Source organism: Xyrauchen texanus, chromosome 24 (assembly GCF_025860055.1).
Source record: "Xyrauchen texanus isolate HMW12.3.18 chromosome 24, RBS_HiC_50CHRs, whole genome shotgun sequence".
Classification (NCBI taxonomy): Eukaryota; Metazoa; Chordata; class Actinopteri; order Cypriniformes; family Catostomidae; genus Xyrauchen; species Xyrauchen texanus.
This window is the reverse complement of record NC_068299.1, coordinates 34,627,702-34,647,534: the sequence shown is the minus strand read 5'-3', so window position 1 is coordinate 34,647,534 and position 19,833 is coordinate 34,627,702. Positions and strand designations below refer to the sequence as shown.

Below are 19,833 nucleotides of genomic sequence, written 5' to 3'. Positions count from 1 at the left end.
CCAATAAAAATAACTTTGAGCACCACAACTTCAAGCCTTTCAAAGCTCTCAGAGTGGATGGTGAAGTCTTTGAAAGAAATAGGGCATAGGGGGTGATAAGACTGAACAGAATACACCCCAGCTGTGCTAAATCAATGACATCGACAATGCAAACTAACAAGGAACTATGATTCTAACCACAGGTGGAGAGCTGTAGTTCCAATTACACAACTTTGTGATGATGTTTGCTAATGTTCGTTGGAACTATGGTTTCGGGAAATGCCAAATTGTTGAACTATGTTGGTAAAGATTAAACTTTGGTACATAGTTCACTAACAATGCTTTTGGGAAACGCACCCCTTAACAGCATCAAAACAGCATGAACCATCCAAGCTTTTTTTTTTTGTTGCAGAGATGGTGAATGTCAATCTTAATAAAAGTCATCGTTTTATAGCATGTAATTTAACGTTTGACATCATGACACGAAAATGTGCTTGATGGACCAGAAGTGCCACTCTACTAATTTGTAAACCAGCAGAAAAATGGCTAACACTTTGGTGTATGAAAAAGACAAGAGGAACAGGTAGTGCCCTTTTTGAGTAATCAGATCATAACAGATTAGCCTACATCTTTCTGATAATGTCAGAAAGCGCCTTGAGTAAGTAAGAGAGAGAGAGAGAGAGAGAGATGTGGAATTTAGATAGAAAGACAGCTAGAGAGATTGAGAGGGCAGCATACAAGGTAATGGAAAGAAGGGCTGAGCCAATCAGAAGAGCTGGCTGACAAAGTCATGATGAGGTGCAGCAGCAAGGCAGCTAGAGCGTCACAGGCTGATCTCACGTGCAGATGTGTGTGCGTATATGTGGGGGTCATCAAAAATTATCTCCCTGGTTAGCTGCAGGGCATCTTCCTCAGCCTCTGGCCTGCTCCAGTCACTGGCTTGCTCTCTAATTGCTGCATAAACTCCACCACACATGGTCAGATGAGATGACATTTTCCCTCTCTGTCAGTGCCGAACTATACCACACAACTGCCCCCCCTACCTTCCGCACTAGTTGCTAAGACGCTGTCATAACCCATTAGCAGTTGGCCAAAGTTTGCCTGTGGCATTTCCTCATGGTATCATCGAAAAGGTGCATAAATCTGCCAGTGGAGGCTGCTCCTGGACTAATGAGGCTGTGAGCTTGTTTATAGACTAGCATCATTTTTATGATTATTTCTACCTTTTCAGACTCGCCGCCTTCATTCACCTTTATTTGGCACAGGAAGAGTGCGAAGGCTCGGCAACGGGATGACATTTTGACACAAATGTGTTGGACAGATGTCGCCATTTGAAAGCGCTGGCACTCCAATGCTAAATTAGCCCCAGACTCTACTAAGAAGAACTGGTATCAAAATGTGTCAAAAATGGAAATATCAAAAAAATAATCAAATAAAAAAATGACAGTGATAAACAGTGATAATGCCGTACTACCTGACAGAAATCACTGAAATGGCTGTCCTGAGAAATCATACCTGTGACAGCCCTAGATTCAGCAAAATAGTGTAAAGCCGGGCATACATGCTGCGAATTCTAACACTCGGGAGGAATTTTTTGTTTGAAGAGCAGAGAACAGCATGGCTTTCTGTAGAATCCTTCCCAATGATGTGGTCATGAATAAAATAGTAAAAACACAGTTTTAGCACAACCATGTTCTCCAAATGTGTAAAACCTTCATGAACACTCAGTTTTCATTGATCTTGTGAGTTGTAGCACCTTCTACTGATTGTTCAACTTCAGGTAGATCACCAAATTGTCTCGTTCAACAGCATACCTCATGAATTCAAGCTGACAGCGGCCACATTTTTTTGATAGTTTAAAAATGATCGGGAGGCCGTGAGCTGCTCACCTCTCATACGATGTGAGCCACAACCACAAGAGCACCAACGTTTTTCACGCGATTTCCCCCGACTCGGAAAAAAAGGTCGGGAGATCGCACAACAGACGAAAATCGCACCGTGTACACCCGCCTTAAGGGAAGCAGCACAATTTTTTTGCAAGAAATCAATAGCACTCTCTGCCTATGAGTCATTTTGCGTATTCGGATATGGTGATGTCTTTAGAGGGCAGGGTTTTGGAGAGATTGCATGTGGTTGAACAAAATGGCGAACTTTAGCAAAATAGCTAAAATTGCTAAAAATGGCTAAAATCATTCACAACAATTAAAAATGTGTAGTTTCAAATCTAAATACATTTTTTATTTGATAATTTTTGTAGCATATAAATGGACATTTGACATGACACAGCATGATTTTTAGGATTATTAACACTTTAGACTTCATCATTCTTTATTTATTTATTTGGAGCAGAAAAAGAGGGGGAAGGCTTGGCAAAAAGCTGATATATCTTTCACAAACGCAGCATACATAGGCTGTCATTTGAAGGTCAATGGATATAAAATGTGATAAAAAATTGAAATAAAACTACTTAAATAAAAATTACTATTTATTTATTTTTTAACAAATGACAGCGAAAATCATGACAAACTTCCTGGCTGATATCACAGAAATAGATGTCCTGAAAAAGCACACCTGTGACAGTCCTACCTCAGCAAAAAATCTGACATCTTCGGGTAGTAGTTTTTTGGAGAGATGGAACAATGTTGAAAATAGCAGAATGGCTGAAATCACCTACAGCACCATTAAAAATTCACTACAAATAATGATATCTGCTGCATGTAATGCATGTTTGACATAGTTTGACATTTTATTATGATTTCAACCTCTTCTGATTCACCTCCATCATGTCCTTTTTTGTTGCAGAAAGAGCATGAAAGCTTGGCAACGGTCTGATTTATTTTTTTGGAGAGAGAGTGCATGATTGAAGTTAGCAAAATGGTAGAAGTTAGCAAAATGGCTAGAAAAATGGTAGATTTAAATCTCAAAATACTCATTTCATTTTCATAGCATGTAATGAACATTTGGGATCGTTTGACATTTTAAGATTATTATGCCCTCTTAAGACTCCCCACCACCATTCATTTTTATTTGCTACAGGAATAGTGCGACAGTGGGCTGACATTTCTGTACAAGTGTGCCATACAGACTCTGCCACATGCCTGTGCCGACAAAGAGGTTAAATGAGCCCCAGACGTAAATCGTATCAAATTGCATTGAAAATGGAAAGACCAATAAAATTGACAGCTTTCGTTTTTTTCTCCCTATTTTGCCTTGAAGGTCCTGGTCTTCAAAGGTCAGTTTTAGGGATGCATTTTGGGTATGGGAGGTTAAAGCTCTAGAGAGCACACACGCAAAAGAGTTACATCAGACATCACTCAAATACCCCCTGCCTTCTTTCAATCTCTCGTACTACCCTTCTTCCTCCCTCTGACCTGATATCCAGTCTTTGCTCCTGTTTTGCTAAATCGCATGGGACAAGCCCTGCGTTTATTATTTTAGGCTTTGCTGAACACAGACTGGTCTTTACACCGGATTTGGAGCATTTGCTTCTAATGAAAATGGTGTCTTAGATTACAAACCAGCGGTGCCACTGCCTTCCCACGTGGGAGCCGGGAAGTTCTATTTGCCTAAAAACAGTAGGAAGACACACTGCTCTTTAAGCCAAGGCTGTTTTTGGCATCAGCTAATGATGTAATCGAAACTCGCCTTTGACGTCTTATAGTGTGTATGTTTTCTTTTTTGTGTCTGTCTGTGTGTGTGTTGGGGGAGGGTGAGTCAGCTTCAGCTCTGGTCAGTTTCACAGTAAGTGAGTGACTGTGAGAAAGCGTCCTTGTGTAAAAGGCAAAGCCATTGTATCTACATAAGTCTTCACTTAAAATTTCTCAGTCTTTTCTCTGGCTTCTCTCCTAGGCAGAGAGGGTTGACGGAGTGTTTTATATGGAATGGAGAAAGTCTTCACTCTCCTAATGGTGTATATAATTCAGGTGCCCGCAAGGCATGCTTTCAGGAATTCTTTTGCCTGAGGTAATGGGGAGCAAAGACTCTTTTAGACCCCTTGATTATTCTATTGATGCATGGAGCTGGGGAAAAAGAATATATATCTCCAACTGTATTACTGCAGACATTTCCATTAATTATCAATGAAACAGGTGTCTTACGTCACCAGCTGAAAGCTACGAGTTAACCCACCTTAATCTCTCCGTACGAATACTGGCAGGGCTTTTGCAAGTGCTTTATATGTAATCAATAAGTTACTCTCTCCTTTCCTGTGCCTTTGCCATTTCTTGTAGGTTTTACTATCTGAATTGCACATTCCTAATAACAATTATGAAAAAGTCTTCTAAGTGGTATATTTGGGCTCTCATTGGTGAAAAATTAGTATGATAATTGGGGATCAAAATAAAATTAGCGCACACAAGCAAACGTGAAGCTGAATAGGCGACGTAAGCCATCTCTTCTATGTTGGAAAGTTGAACTGTCCATAAGCCTTATCGAGCACCCACAGGTTGCTTTAAGCACCCATGCAGCATTGTTATTAAAATGCAGCGCTTTGAAAACCTGCTGTTTTGTGCAGGAGCCATATTCATGGTGTGTAACTCCCCCATCTGAGGTAAAAAGGCAACAGGGTGCGCTTCAATCAATATTTCCTTGGGATAATGAAGACTAAATCTCTCTGTCATTCTCAATTCTTTGGTGACTCACTGTGTTGGAAGGCAGGGTGGGAAATGCGACCTTACAAGTCCATTGTGCTCTCGTTCGCTCTCTCAGAGCGTTGCGTGGGGGATGAGAAAGGGGGGCTTATTTATAAAAGTATTAAAAATGAATACATTCAGATGTGATGCTTCAAAGCTGTACTGAAGCTCTATTGTTGCCAGCTTACCCATTGCTTAGTTTAAAAAAAGTGCTGATTAGTGACCTGGAACTGGCTCCCCTGACACCTGGTGTGTTTTCACAGGTGACGGTATGGACAACAGTGTGGCGTCACCCAGCACAGGAGATGAGGACGACCCCGACAAAGAGAAGAAAAGGAATAAAAAACGTGGTATCTTCCCCAAAGTGGCGACCAACATCATGAGGGCATGGCTCTTCCAGCACTTGACGGTGAGTCCGGAAAAAAGATAATTTCCTCTCTCTGCCTCTTTCTTTAAGTCTTCCACAGCCAATAGTCCGTACTGCACTTCAAAGCAACCAAAATGGTCAAATATAGTGCTGATTCTACACACATGCACGCCCACACACACACATTCACTTTATATTAGCCAAGCCTTAACCACACACACTCAATGAGTTTTAAGCCAAGAAAAAAAACAGCCTCTAGCCAAAGATAGCAGAGATAGGTGTAAGCCGCTGTTTTCCCTTCTTTTCTGCTGTTAGTTGCAGAGAGTTTTGGAAATCTCTCTAAAACATGTGTCAATGGATTATCCAAATCAACAATGACTGTACAGCTCGAAATGATATGTAAATGAGCATTATGATACACGCAGAGGCCCCAAAAAGTATTTGGACACCAAAGCCACACTGAAAAATTATATTAGATAATAAAATGTCAAACTGAATTTTACTGAGAAGAAATATATTAAAAGCACACTTTTTAAGCAAAACATTTCACAGTGTTCTTCCAAGAATACTTTTTGCTTTCAAAAGAAAGTTTGTTGGGTTTAAAATGAGAAAACAATAGATACTGTTCAAAATGAAGACAAAAGTCCAAATGTTTGCCTAGTTTATTTTAAGTAATTGCAAATATCTCAGAAATGTCAAGTTAGCTCAGAGAGAAGCTCTTAAATATGTGTTTTGTTATCTAATGCAGTGACATTCATACATTATTAAGAGTGGCTTAAGTGACTAAATGTGGGGCCACTGTACGTCTAGGTTACACGGATTGGAACAGAACTGGGTTAGCTTGTTAGTGGAATGAGCGCGTGTTTGGGGGGCTGGTGGTTAGCTCTATTGCTGTGGCTGTCCACACCTGCTATAGAGAAGTGATAGAGCAGTATGTGCCATTGATGTGGTCGACTCTTCTTCCTGCTTTGATGGATTTCACTTCCTCTATTGCATTCACCACAAAGTAATCAGAGTGCTGTCAAGACACCACTTATCTCTTTATATCTACCCTCACATTCTTAAAACACTTCTACCAGTCTCTCTCACACATACAATACAAACTCTTGAGCATTACTGCAGAACTCACAATAATGTCTCTTAATTAGACTTCAAAAAGTTGACATAGGTTTCTTTGCGATGAACACATTACTTAAGGCTTCACTCTGTACGTATTTCACTTTATGAATGTGGGCTGAAGTAGCTATTAGGGCCAGCGGTGTGTGTGTTGTAGGTGTTGAAAGGAAATGTGTTTCTAACCAAACTGGATTGGAAAGGGAGCCCATTTGATCAGTGCCAAAAGCCTCCACATGGCCGCCCCCCAATTCCCACATCTGTGGCACAGAAACTATGTCTGAGCCCCCCGAACCTTTACCTGCCACAAGCACGCCCCCAACACACACACACACACACACACACACACACACACACACACACACACCCTTAAACCCCCACCAGCTATCACATTTAGGGGCCCCAGGAGAAAGGTGTGTGAAAAGAAAGCCATTTGCCAGTTCACACACGCGCGCACATGCACCTGCACGCACACACACACACACACACACACACACACACACACACACAGCTCGTATACACAAACAACAGTGTGGAATATCCACAAGAAGCTTTCCTGTTTTTCCTGGCTGACTCATATGGTGGACAGTCTTGTATCATTGAGGGCTTGACCTGTCTTCAAGCGTGTGTGTGTTTGGGGGACAACTTTATTTTTTATCTATTAATAAATAAATAGAAATCCTCTAGGGAGAATGTGAATGATATATACAGGATTCTAAACAAGGCAAAACTTTTTAATTTAGGGTTAGTATGTAGTAATTAGTGGTGCGGGTTAAAGCATGACTCACTATTACTATTGCTCACAATTAAAATTATTACATTTTGTCACTACATGAATGATATAAATAGGGATGTGCCCAAAGACGAAAACCTTATTCGGAACGGCACAAATAATGACTTCAAAACGAATGACGGATTTATCCGAATAATCCAAACAATATTCGTTTGACTGATTATCCAAGAAGCACAAGGATAAAGCAACATTTTAAATAAACCTATCCAAAATGACAACAAAATAATGAGTCTGTGAAATCAATACTAGTAGCCTGCAAGTGAAAAACTTATGAATTAATGTATCACATGATTCACACGTATTGATTTCCTTGTATTCATTTATAAACCAACCCGAGCGCAATGTTAAATTCCTGACCTGAAGTGATGATTTCACAGCGGAGCTTGTCTATTCACCTCTAAATGTTAACCAAATTTATTTTCACATCACCGATTAAGGTAAGTATCTGGTTAAGACTTTATCCCAAAAAAGTTTAAATGCTCCATAAAGGTTGAAATGCTCCATAAAGTGTACATCTATTCAGAATATTCCCACTCATGTGATGCAAAGAAACAAAAATATGTGCAATCTTTTTTCCACTACCTTTAAACTATACTAAATTTGAAAATATTAACGTAACATTATTATTATGATTTAGCTAATTCTGTACATGCGATTAAACTACATAATTATGTCCGCCAACTTATGTTAAAATATGTGTGCACAAATCAGCCTCGAGTGTAAAATAATTTTATGGGATTTCACCTATTTGTAGGGTATATTGATTTCTTATAATATTTGTATTTAATGTTCGCTGCAAAATGTGTGCTTGACATTTCACGATTGCTTGACACCTCGTACCTCAGTTAACAACATATTCTACATTTCATGAGCATACATATTCAGCTCCAAGTGGTAAGAGAAATAAAATAAAATAATAATATAATGAAATAGCAATAGCACAATAATAATAATAATACTCATATTAATAATAACCAGTATTCTTTTTATTAGGCTATTATTATGAATAGGCACATACAAGGCATATTTGATTTATAGAAACTATACATGTAATAGAGTAACATTTTAAAAATGGGTGTTTATTTTAGTTTCCAGTTTAAGCCTCGCCCACATTCAGTTCTATCAGAGATACAGATAATTTTGCAGGAGTAACAGACACAGATACAAATAATGGCTGTGCTGCAAATCATGCAGCTTGTTGAGGAGACGTGGGCTAGAACTTTTCTTAGCAATCCAACTTATGGTTTTTGAGCAGTATATTGTATATACGTTGGCTGGAGGTTGGCGATTCTTTGTGCTGTTGGTTTATAGTAGGCATTCCTACTCAACTGCAGTATCCAACTGTATCCAGTGGCAGATAGCTATCTTCACTCCCATTGCTAGTTGCCAGAATGTGTCACTGCTTATTTGCATAAAGTAGAAAAGTAAAGACTTTGTCACTTATGGTTGATGGAAATCGCTGTTCATGTGTATGCCCCTTAATTCTGGAGAGCAAGAGCAAAACAAAGCACATAATATGAAAAAGGGAAGAAAAAGAGAAAGAGCCAGTCCCATAGAATAGAGTTTCTGAGGAGAAAGAGAGAGAGAGATAAACTAAGAAACAGGCAGAGAGGCAGAGAGAGAGAGAGAGAGAGAGAGAGAGAGAGTGTGAAAGGAAGACTTTCTTTGACCTTTTTAAAATATATATATATAAAAAAACAGCTTAAATCAGCCTAAATTAGGTTTTTTTTGGTTTTAGCTGGTTTCCACTGGTAAGGCGGGTATGGTTTGATCATTTTAGATGGATCTGACTCTTGAAAGACCAGCTAAACCAGTCGGTTTAAGCTGTTTTTTGTTTTTACAGGCGATACAGGGGTTGGAAGCATAAATACACTTAATTATAAATAGGTTTGCACTGTGCTCCTTGCACCAAACTCTGGACATTAGACTCATTTCACTTCCTGTGAAAAGTGCCTCACACTGACAGATCAGCATTTGTGTAGGAAACAAAACAACAAGCAGCATGCAATGTACGGATGACTGACCGTACGGACAATGCAGTCGCTTTGGCTTCCTTCTCCAAACTGCTTGTACATAAAGGATTTTGGAAAGTCTCAACCAGGCCTACATGGAAGCTAGAAAACTGAGAGAGTTTATAAGAGATGTAGATGCGGAACTCCTGATATCCTCTGAATCGATGTGTTAAGAAACAGCCTCATATCTGGCCCTTGGGGATAAAGACAGCAGCAATTAGCAAGTGCCACAAACACAGACATCAATGACAGCTTTCTGTCTTATAAATATAGAAATATAGATTACATTTATGCCCTGCAGTTTATGGCTCAACCGCAGAAAAGAATGTGCTCTTTTCGAGTCACATGAATCAACCAGTGAAGCCATTGTGCCGAGACGGAAGTGTGAGGTGGGTGGCAATATGAGATTATTCTGACAAGCTGTTCTGTGGAGGAGAGGAGGACAGGAAAACAATGCGTGGAATGGAGAGAGATACAGAGGAGACTGTGTATGTGTTACGGTGCAGCTACACCCTGAAGCCGCTCTTTAATCAGTTGTTTTCAGTCCCTGGTTATTAGCCGCCTTGCAAAGCGAGTAGAAGAGGGTGGTTTGCTGATCTGAAAATAGTGAAAAGAAAGCAAGAGAGAGATGCTAGCTAATTACTCACCACTCACAAGCATTTTAACATGCTGTAAAGCTGGCGCGAACACTTTCCAATAAACTTTGTGGCAAAGAAAAAAACATGCAAGAGGCCCTAAACTTCTGTTATTTTTCCTGCTTTCACTGTTGTTTGTTGTTTTATTTTATCAGAACAAAGATTGTGTAATTGTGCCAGGCATCCTGGAGAGGAATGCTTGGTGCACTAGGCCGCTTTCCTGTTCCTGCGGCTGTGAAATTAGACTCTTTTGCACTAGACCCCCCAACCCATTCCTTGTTCCCTCCAGATTTTCACACTTTATCTTACAAACAGTATTTTCTTGTTTAATTTAACAAGAAATTTGTAATAAATGGAAGCCATTGCCCCAAATCCCGCTGTGCTTATGTTTTTGCACTCAGCTCCCCAGTGAAAGGGCAATTTGCAAAATTATGTGATAGAGTAATTAGATGAAAGCCAGGCTTCAGATTGTTGCTATGCAGCAGTGGTGAGGCCTGATCCTGGAACAGCTGAATATTAGGCTGGCATGCCTTGCTCTGGGCTTTATCCTGTTTGTACACAGAACCGAAGAGCGGGAGGGAGCCTCCATCACAGCTCATAAAAAGCAAACCACAGTGCAATGTGCAATCAGCCGTTTTTTTCTCCCCAATTTTACGTGCTGCTTGTGTTCGAAATGAAACTGGAAGGCATAATCACTTTTAATGCAATTAGGCTCCAATTTAGCACCCTCTTCACACACATGTACCAATTCTGGTGGAGGTAACATTTTAGTTTTTTTGCTTTCTTGCTGGGAGCATTTTTTGCAAACCTCAACTGTGCTGCATCTTGAGCAGAACCAGGTGTGAAAAACACTATAACTCATTTCTGCACTTGATGGGCTGAATCGCACAGAGGTCCCAGAGCTGGTTGGACCAGCAGGGGGGACGGGTTGTGTCCTTTTCTGGGAGTTGGGCTGAATTTGTTGCCCCATAGTTGGAGGCTGGAGTCTGGGGGAGCGAGTTGGTTTTGAGTTGGCCTGTTAATGATTTCCTGGTCAAAATTACAGATGTTCAGCATATGACATCCTCGAGAAATAGTGCTTGGAAAGCACAGAGGGTTTTTCAAGAGGCTGGACTTCTCAGTTTTACATTAAAACAACACTGGCAAGAAATCATACATTTGGCAGAGATCAGTGAATTTTCCATTTCCATGTCCTTTTTAATTCACTCTTTAAGTCAGTTTTAATTTACTCTTAAGCATCTTCCACATTAACATAAAACTGAGCACATGTGCAGGGCAGAAGGATATATGTGGCCCAGTGTAGTGTACCCCATAATATGAGCAGTTTTTCGTTAAATACATTTGAATTACAGAATGTTATTTTGACCGGAAGATAAAAAAGATGCCATCATTTTCATAGTTTCAGTATTAGATACCATCCTGAAAGTTGTCTGTGAAATGGAGTGCTGAGATTTGACATTGTTCCATCCGATAAACCCTGCCATTCATATCACAATAGCAAGAGGGTGCCCTTAAAGAACTTATCACAAAGGATTGGACTGGCTGAAATGCTGCCTTGACCAGCTGTGATGATCATGCTAGCCTGTTATCGCCTCAAACTAAAAGTTGTGAGTAACTTAAATTGTGCATCGCTAATGCATAAAATATTAATTACTAGCCTCATAATGTTTTTCAAATTTCTCTGTGGCAGAATGACCCGCCCCTCCCTCCCTCTCATCAACATCACCCCACCTCTTAGGGCCGTCCTTCAGCCAGGCTCACAACGGGAGTTGGGCAGGAGAGCGAGAAGAGGTGCATAGTTAGTAAGCCTCATTCTGATAGCGGTGGATGAAGCACAACTGATGTGAATAATGCTTCATCACCGCTGTCTTTAAAACACAGAGCGTACTTCTTCTCTAGGAGCCGGCTTCAAAGCTCCATGTGTGCACACACTTGCATCCTCGCATGCCCAGGATCAGAGTGGGGAGGTTTCGGCCAAATTAGATTCATCACCAGACCCGCTCCTCGGACCCCTGGTCTGAGTTAGACAGGGGGGAGAACAGCACACGTCATGGCCAATAGGCTAGAGGCCGGGCCGCCTTCCCCTCTCACCTGCCGCGGGCCTGGTTAGACAGGCCGCCAAGGACACCACCGCCCCACGCACTACGGAACCAGAAGGGTAGGACCCTGCTCATGCCTGGGCCATTCCTCGGACACTTCCCCACCCTTCACGGAGCTCTGTCTCACCGTGAGGATGCCAGTATGTGCACACATGGAGATTTGAAGCCTGCTCCCAAAGAAGTGGTGCACTCTGCATTTTAAAGACAGCGGTGATTAACCATTATTCACATAAGGTGTGCTTCATCCACCACTGTAATTATGCACCTCTTCTTGCTCTCCTGCCTAACTTCAGCCTGTCGGAAGGACGGCCCTAAGAGGTGGGGTGACAATGATGAGAGGAAGGGGCGGCTTGTTCCACCACATCACATTTTTCTAAATGTACCCTTACAAAAAAGTGGTGATACTATGGTACAGCAATTTATCAAATAAATATACCAAGCTACTTTGAAATAAACCATGGTATTTTATGACTACCATATCCATACCATGGCTTTTACAATGTACCCAAAGGTACATTTATGTTGTTTTCTAGACACATAAACACCCTCAGAATTCCCTTTGCACAAAGCATTACAGCGTCCATTTTGTTTCACCTTAAAACATGGTCACCATTATTGCAAGTGAGGCTCCTGCCTGACCCCTCTTTGTCAGAGAGAGTGATGTCCTCGTAAACAAAGTTTAGGCATGGTAGAAGTTAGCCGAGAACCCACTCTGAATGGCCTTGTCAAAAAAGCCACCCCAGCCCTTAGAGATCAGAGGTCAACCAGGCCTCGAATGCCATTAGTATGTGGTTGTTTATTGCCAAAGCCCTGGGATGTCAGCGCACTGGTCACCCAAGGCAACCCCAGCATGGCATTTCGCCTTCGACCTGGTGGGGAGCCCTACTCTGAATCACTCACCTTTACCAATAAAGGCCAAACCTCAAGAGAGTCATGCACATACTCAAATCAAATAACCACAGCCAGCCTCTGTGAAGAAACTGGAGATCTGTGTGTATATATTTTCTTTCCAGTCTTTCATTTAGTTGTTAATTTATAAGGAGAGCAGAAAGTCCATGAAGATTAATATTTGCAAATTGAATTTAGCAGCCTAAGGTCTCTGGTTATTTCTTAATTTCATCTAAGTAGCAATACTGGAGGCGCCACAAAATTTAAAAAGCTTCAAGGAATTCTTCAGACAGTGAGGATCAAACACTCTAACTGTGGGTCTTTGAAAAAAAAAAAATTCTGTCCCTTGTGCACTTTTGAAATGTGCCTTTGCTGTTTTACTGTGTTCCTTGCAGTCGACTGGATCTCTACCTTCAGCTGTTTTTGGTCTCTCTAGTGTTTTATTTCAGAGAGAGTATAAATGTTTGTGTGCATGACATTTGGAAGCAATGACTTGATTCTTTTTATAAAAGTAGATGTCAAAGAAGAGGCAGCTGAGTCAATCTCAGGGTTGAGGCTGCCCATTGAGGCAGGATGTGCCCCCCTTGCTCCCACATATTGTAATGAAAACATCATCAATTACCCCACTGACAGGCCCCTGGGATGTGGGGCAGGCAACTCTTTTGGGCTGGTCTTTGTGGATAGACAGGCCCCCCTGCACCCCCAGAGAGGGAAAGAGAGAAAGGGTGGAACAAGACTATATATCCATCATTGGCAAGGCTTCGAGGGTGACAGCGTAAAAGGCATTGGTGTGTCGTGGGCAGAATGGATTGAATTGGCAGACTCTACATGGTGCAAGGAGAGGTGGAAGGACACTGCTCTGTCACCACTGATGCAGCCTTTCACAACCCATCTGTGCCCTGATTAATGAACACCACATCAGTGGGCCTTTTTCTACCCAAGCCCACCATGGAGTCCCCAACGTCAGCTGCATATTTTGCATTGAACGCATCAGGCCTCTGAACATAGAAAGAACAGTGTTTAATTGACACCACTCTCTCATTCTGCATCTCAACACACTGGGTTTGCTGCCTTCCTCTGCAATGTCCCTGAAGGGCAGTTAAGTTTTACTTCATATAACCTCTGAACTGTTTGAAAATGGCTGGTCCAGATGAGAGCTGTCCCTCAATCTTACATTCCCATCCATCGATCTTGCTGCTCCCAAGAACCTGACAACTTTATAATGCCCTCAGGGTCAGCCACTGTGCCATGGTGTTGGAGAAGATTATGTTCTTGTACTATAGTTTCCACAGGTGGACCTCACTGAATTCCACCCGTCCTGCTTGTTAACATGCTTTGTTATTATATGCAGTTTCGTTACGTTGTCTTTTAGGAACGGTTATACACTGGCCAACTATATCATAACAGTATTGTATTTCATTCTCAACCACTTGTGATGATTTAGCAGGGGTAGCAAAGGGCTCCTGAGAGTCAGTTCATCCTAACCCAGTCTCTTGGCTACATACCAGCCATGGCCTTAACATGTGAAACCGTTCTGGCTAATGCTTATCAACCAGTTTTAATTTCTGTATAATTCTACCTAAGATGCTCTGTCAGCATTAACTCCTCAGGATGATTCTGAAAGAAGCTAGGTCCTCAGGTGTGGTGCAAGGTTCTCCAATATTCACCACCTGCTGAACAGTCTATCTGTCACAGTTATTCAGTTGCCTACTGTGGAAATAGTGGGAGAGAGAAATCCTGAAGTTTGGATTGCATAAGTATCCACTAGGGAGGAAAGTGTCCCTTGAAATTATTCAGCATTGATGACCATAGCAGTTTCTGGGCCGTTATTATTGGAATGGGTTTATGGGGCATTTGGGAAGGTTGTTAATCACGGATTATGGTTGGTGCTTCAGCCAATGAACTGCCAGGGGACGGAAAGGCAGATGATCCAACCTGAGGTAACATGAGGACAGTGGAAACAACAAGATTGGGATGTCCACTTAAGACTACGTTTGTGCAATTGGTTGATGTCAATTTGCACATTTGGGTGTCAGTCCAGCATGCTATGTCTGAAATCCAACTTAATCCAAGGAACACCGTAGGACAGGGTTTAGCTGTAGTCATGCCAAGCTAGATGATGGTCCATTACTGGTTTTAGACTGCACAATATGACATGTTATGGGCTGTTCAGTCAAACCACATTATTGCACAAAAAAACTAGATGCAGCCTAAGCAATATAACACAACGCAAGTGTCTTGAGACACTTTTTTAAAGGTTGAAGTTCTTTTAAAAATGGTGACATTCCTTTACAAGACACTAAAAAAACAGAGACATAGAACAATGTTCAAATACATCCATCTAGGGCATGTACACATAAATTGAAATGAAGCTCATAAGCATGTTCCGTGTGAATGGCCCCATATTCTTCATATACCTCCCATTTGTGGCTCTGCTGTTTCACTCTAGCTATGCTGTAATCGGCAGTGCTCAGGGATCTTTCCGCCTGCAGTCAGCAGCTCAATACCTTTTACTTACAGGCACTGCAGAACATTCCCGTACAGAGCAGAGCTCCAGCAGTCTGTCCCAGATACTCTTGGCTCACTCTGTTTGTGTGTGCATGAACGTGCCAGTGTATGCCGGATGGATTATATGGCAGCAGAGATGCAGTAATCAGTTTGCACGTTTGCTGAACTAATTTATTAATTCAGTTCCTCCCACTTGTAATCTCAACCATGCGTGCTGCTCTGAGCTCATTGTGCTTTTCATCTAGGGAAAAACGGTTCTTGTGGAGGAAACCCCCATGTCACTTGATTGGGCTTTTTTACCCTTCACATAGATTCAGAAGCATAATTTTTGGCAATGCATCTGAAACAAGAACAAACAAATTAAACAAAACACATACACTATTCTGCATCACTATCAGGCACACCTGAAGGTGGGCAAAACATTGGCAGGCATTTAATAGTATATCATGAACTGTGCTGTCTTGAAGAACAGATAAATGTAATTTTTGTATGCATCATGTGTAAGTGCAAAATTGTTTAATGGAGCTAGCATGGCCTGTGCTCTGAATCCTAGACCCTTTAAAAGTTCCGTTGTCTTTGTTGTCATTGATTTCCCAAGGCAATGAACAAAGGGGAAATGTTCTCGGACACTTAAAACCTATTGAATTTGCCTTTATCTACTTTTTTCTAGATTTGATTTTATCCAGCAGCTGGCAGAAGATTAACTATTTAATAGAATTCTCACCATTTAGCTCTGATAGTGGATCTTGAACTTTCCCTGCTGCGCTGAGTGCTTGGTGTTTCCTATCGCAATAAGGGATGCATGGCTGCATGGGACCTGCATTGAGAGCGCCTGCTGATCCATGTCATCCCTACGGAGATTGTCGCGTGCAGCCAGGGGATCACTCTCCTCTATGTGAGGGATGTGCAGTGTGTCTCGGACCACACATAACTGCATTTCATCAGATTAGATTCACAGGTTAATAGAAACTGTAATATCATTAAAAGAGAGAATAAGAGAGAGTGAGAGTGTCTCTTTATTTTTTCTTTCTGTTATCAGTGGATTGTTTTTGCTGCGATGGAGGAAGCAGACGGAGGCAAGGTGTTGCTCACTTGTTTATTGCGACAGATTAAGTAATTGATTTGTATAAACTGTGCGCCGATGGAGAAGGATCTCCCTTCCGCTCAGTGAGAGAGATAGAGAAAGAAAGGGAGAGAGAGATAGAAAGAGAGCAAATGACAAGGAGAGGGAAGAGGAGAAATATGTCTCTCTGTTTTCTCTAAATCTGTTTTTCTTTTTTCCGTCTTTTTTTTTTGGAAAAAGGCATAAGGGAGCAATTGTAAAATACCTTTACCTTCTTTTAACACTTTTCCAACCATGACCAGGTTTCTCCTCCCCCTCAGGCCTTCAACTGAGCATTAATTAAAACGGTGATGGCAAAAGGGTAATTATGATAATAACATAATAATATCATGCAGGTATATTTTTGTTGTCCCAAAATTGCTTCCTTTGAGTATCGCATTTCAGGGGCATTAGCTAAAGGATAATTTCCTTGAAAGTAAAGGCATTGGAATGGATTCTTTGGTCAAGGTGGAATATGGTAACCTAATTCTCTTAACATTTAATGCACCATGAGTTCCTTTTCTTTCCACTCGTCCCCCACCTTCAAAAAACCCAGTTCTAGCTGCTGAGAGGCTGGAGGGTGGAGCAGCTTGTGTACCGAAGCATACCTTAATAGCACTGATTTGCATTTCACTCGCAGTCCTCTTGACAATAGCTAAAACAATCATTTGGGTTTTTAACAGCTTCAAACAAGCACAAGCCACGGTGATACGCCTGACACTTTCTGGAGTGGGGCCGACCGGGATGCATGTAGCTCTTTGTTCATAATGCTACCTGCCTAACAGTGCTCAAATCCCCATCCTAGCATATATCAGCCTCCCCCGTTGAGTGTCGGAAGCCCACCTCCAGTTGCGGTCGGCGTGGCACGGCATGGCGCGGCTGAATTACTTTTGAATGTTCCCCCCACAAATAGGCTGTAATTACAAGCTTAAAGAGGTTTAGTGGTCCAGTCAACTACATAATCACCCCTGAATTAGCCCAGGCTCATCAGCCGCAGTCCACGGAGCTCCAGTCAGTGTTTCCAGGCTGGCCCCCTTATTACCGTGCGACTGTGAACAGCAGGTGTGAAACAACACACATCCCCTTAAACACAGACTCCAAACCCTTCAACTGAGATCAGTAATGAGACCAAATACGAGTCTGCCTACCCTACTGATACAGACATAAGATCATTGCCTGAACCAAGCTTACCATTTTAAACTATCTGTTGGTGCTTGAAGCTATAGGTCATGCTATGAAATGTATAGCTCTCCTCTCTTCTATGTAAAGCTTATCAAATACCAGCCACTGCCAGTGGCTTTTAAGTCCGGGTGTCCACATATGTGTTATTTTCTTTTTAGCTTGGTGCACTTTGCATTTTTAAATGCAAAGCCCTTAGTTCAAATTTGATAATGTTGATTTAGTGCATTCTGGGCTTTGATGTTTTCACAGATATGGATAGATCTGATTTGTATTCCAGCTCACAAGCAACCTTTAATTTTAGACTTACATTATGCTCTCTAGTGCCTCCAAACCAAGGTCGTCTCTTCCCTACTCAAAATCATTTATGTTACACCCTCTTCCTTAAACCAACAAAAATGCTTTAAAAGAAGGCTAATTAAAGTGCTGGAAACCAAATTGAGCATATTTGTCTTTTTATCAGACGTACATATTAAATTAGAAAAAGTGGGTTCCAAGGGTGACATTTTGCCAGCTTTAGCTTGTTGTAGTACAAGGACTTCAAAAAACACTGCCTCTGAATAATTCATGTGCTGGCTTTGTGTTGACTTAGCTTGCTAAAAACTTAACAGCACTCCCACCAAAGAAATTCCACTTTCTGTGAGCCAGCCAGTCACCAGCTCCGCTAGGGCATCTTAAACCCTGGCCTCTTGTTGTTTTCCAATTCTGAGATCTTTTTCTCTCTTTTGTTATTGTCTCATTGGTGAATCAGTCTAAAGAAGAAATTGGGTTACAGAAGCTTTGCCGTTTTGTGTTTTTGTCTTTTCTCTCTCTCTCTCTCTCTCTCTCTCTCTCTCTCTCTCTTTAATTTTCTTTTGAAACATGTTTTATTTAGTTTTCTTAATGAAGGACAAAACATCATGTTTATGCCATGTACAGAAAATGGAATTTGAAATGGCTTATACTTATAACTAATATATATATATATATATATATATATATATATATATATATATATATAATTTATAATAATATTATAACTCTTCATCTGCCAAGGGAAATCTCTGAGGTCAAGATTGATTGTGCTGTCTTGATAAATTGCATCTTTTCTGATAGTAAAAACTTTGTAACAAAGCAGTGATTAATCTTCCCATCCATGTCTTACTGATGAAGACACTAGCCTAGAGAGACAATAATGCTCTTAGCCAAATATAAAGGGTAATCCTTCCTCCACCAACCTAAGGTTTGGGCAGGTTGTTGTAGGTGGCTATATCTACAGAAGAAGGCCTAGAGCTGGGATGTGGCTCTTGTGAGTGCACTCTTAATGCTTGCAGAGCTGGAGTAGGTGGAACACTAAACTTCAGACCTAATCTGGTTTTTTCAAGAGCCGAGCCATCGAAGAGCGACGACCACTGCCCACTCTTATTGGGGCTGGTTCTGAGATGGGATGTTGAAATGATACTCCAAAGACACCTTGGCCAAAATGGCCCTTGGATCCAGCCTCAGGTATTCCTCAGGGGCAGCTAGGCTTTCATGGGGATTAGCCACAAGGAATATGGAAATGAGGCTGCAGTAGTATATCTAGCTGAAATTAATACTTTCATTGTCACATTTTAAGGACCCACTTCATTCCTGAAACATTCAGTATTAGACATTATTTCAGCTAAGTATCGGTGGGCATGTCACAATACATATCAAATGCATACCTTACAATTAAAAATATTTTGATGCATCATGATCTCATAAATGGATCATGATTGAGAGCGACCGTGAGAGAAAGAGTGAGTCACACTAGCCTCAGAGTTTGCACTGATTTAGATTATACACTTCTTTATAGTTAACTTTAGGACTTGATATTAATACAGACATTATATAGACTTGTACAAATATCAATACAGACATCTAAAGTAACAACATTGTGTGAAAAAGTATTGTGAATTATCAATATATGATTATATTGACAAAGTCTTAGATATTACATAATTTATTAGCACTTAGTGGAGCCATTTGTCATTCAGAGCCACCAGGATCAGTTCCTGTGTCTTGCGACTCTGCCGTTATCTTCTCTTTCTTGATGCTGGAAGGCGTGACTCGAGAAGAACGCCTTTTGTTATTGTGCTGTGCCTCCCCACTCTTTTTCTTGAAGAGGAATAAGCAGCACACACTTAGTTTATTAAGTTAATCTGGTGTGGAAAGCTTCTTTAATTCAAATCACACAGGATATAGGGAGATGTTCCCTTAAATAGAACATAACGATAAAACCGGTAATGCGGGTAATGAAGGCAGTGAAGTGGGGGGGTTGTGGCTGATTGTAATTAACTGGTTAAATGGAACACAAAAATGCATGTCCATAGCGCTGAGGGGAGGATGTGTTCAGTATGTGGCCCTAGCCAACACCGGGAGTCGACTGGTAAAGAAATATGGCTGGGATTCTGGCTTTTTTGTGGGGGAAGCAAGATGATGAAGAAAACGCAGAGATGAAAGGAACTTCCAAAATAGTTCTACCCTCAGAGTGAACCAGAGGATCCTGTCTAAGGACCTGATAAGG

At 41.2% G+C, this 19,833-nt stretch overlaps 1 protein-coding gene across 2 annotated transcripts in view; it reads left to right on the top strand.

Moving 5' to 3' along the window:
- The window catches only part of LOC127617707 (homeobox protein Meis1-like), a 77,085-nt gene that overhangs the window by 29,939 nt on the left and 27,313 nt on the right, over window positions 1-19,833 (top strand). For both annotated transcript variants that reach the window (XM_052089764.1, XM_052089766.1), the window contains exon 8: window positions 4,874-5,019. In XM_052089764.1, coding sequence (XP_051945724.1) covers window positions 4,874-5,019 — 146 coding nt within the window. The remainder of the gene's footprint in view (window positions 1-4,873; window positions 5,020-19,833) is intronic.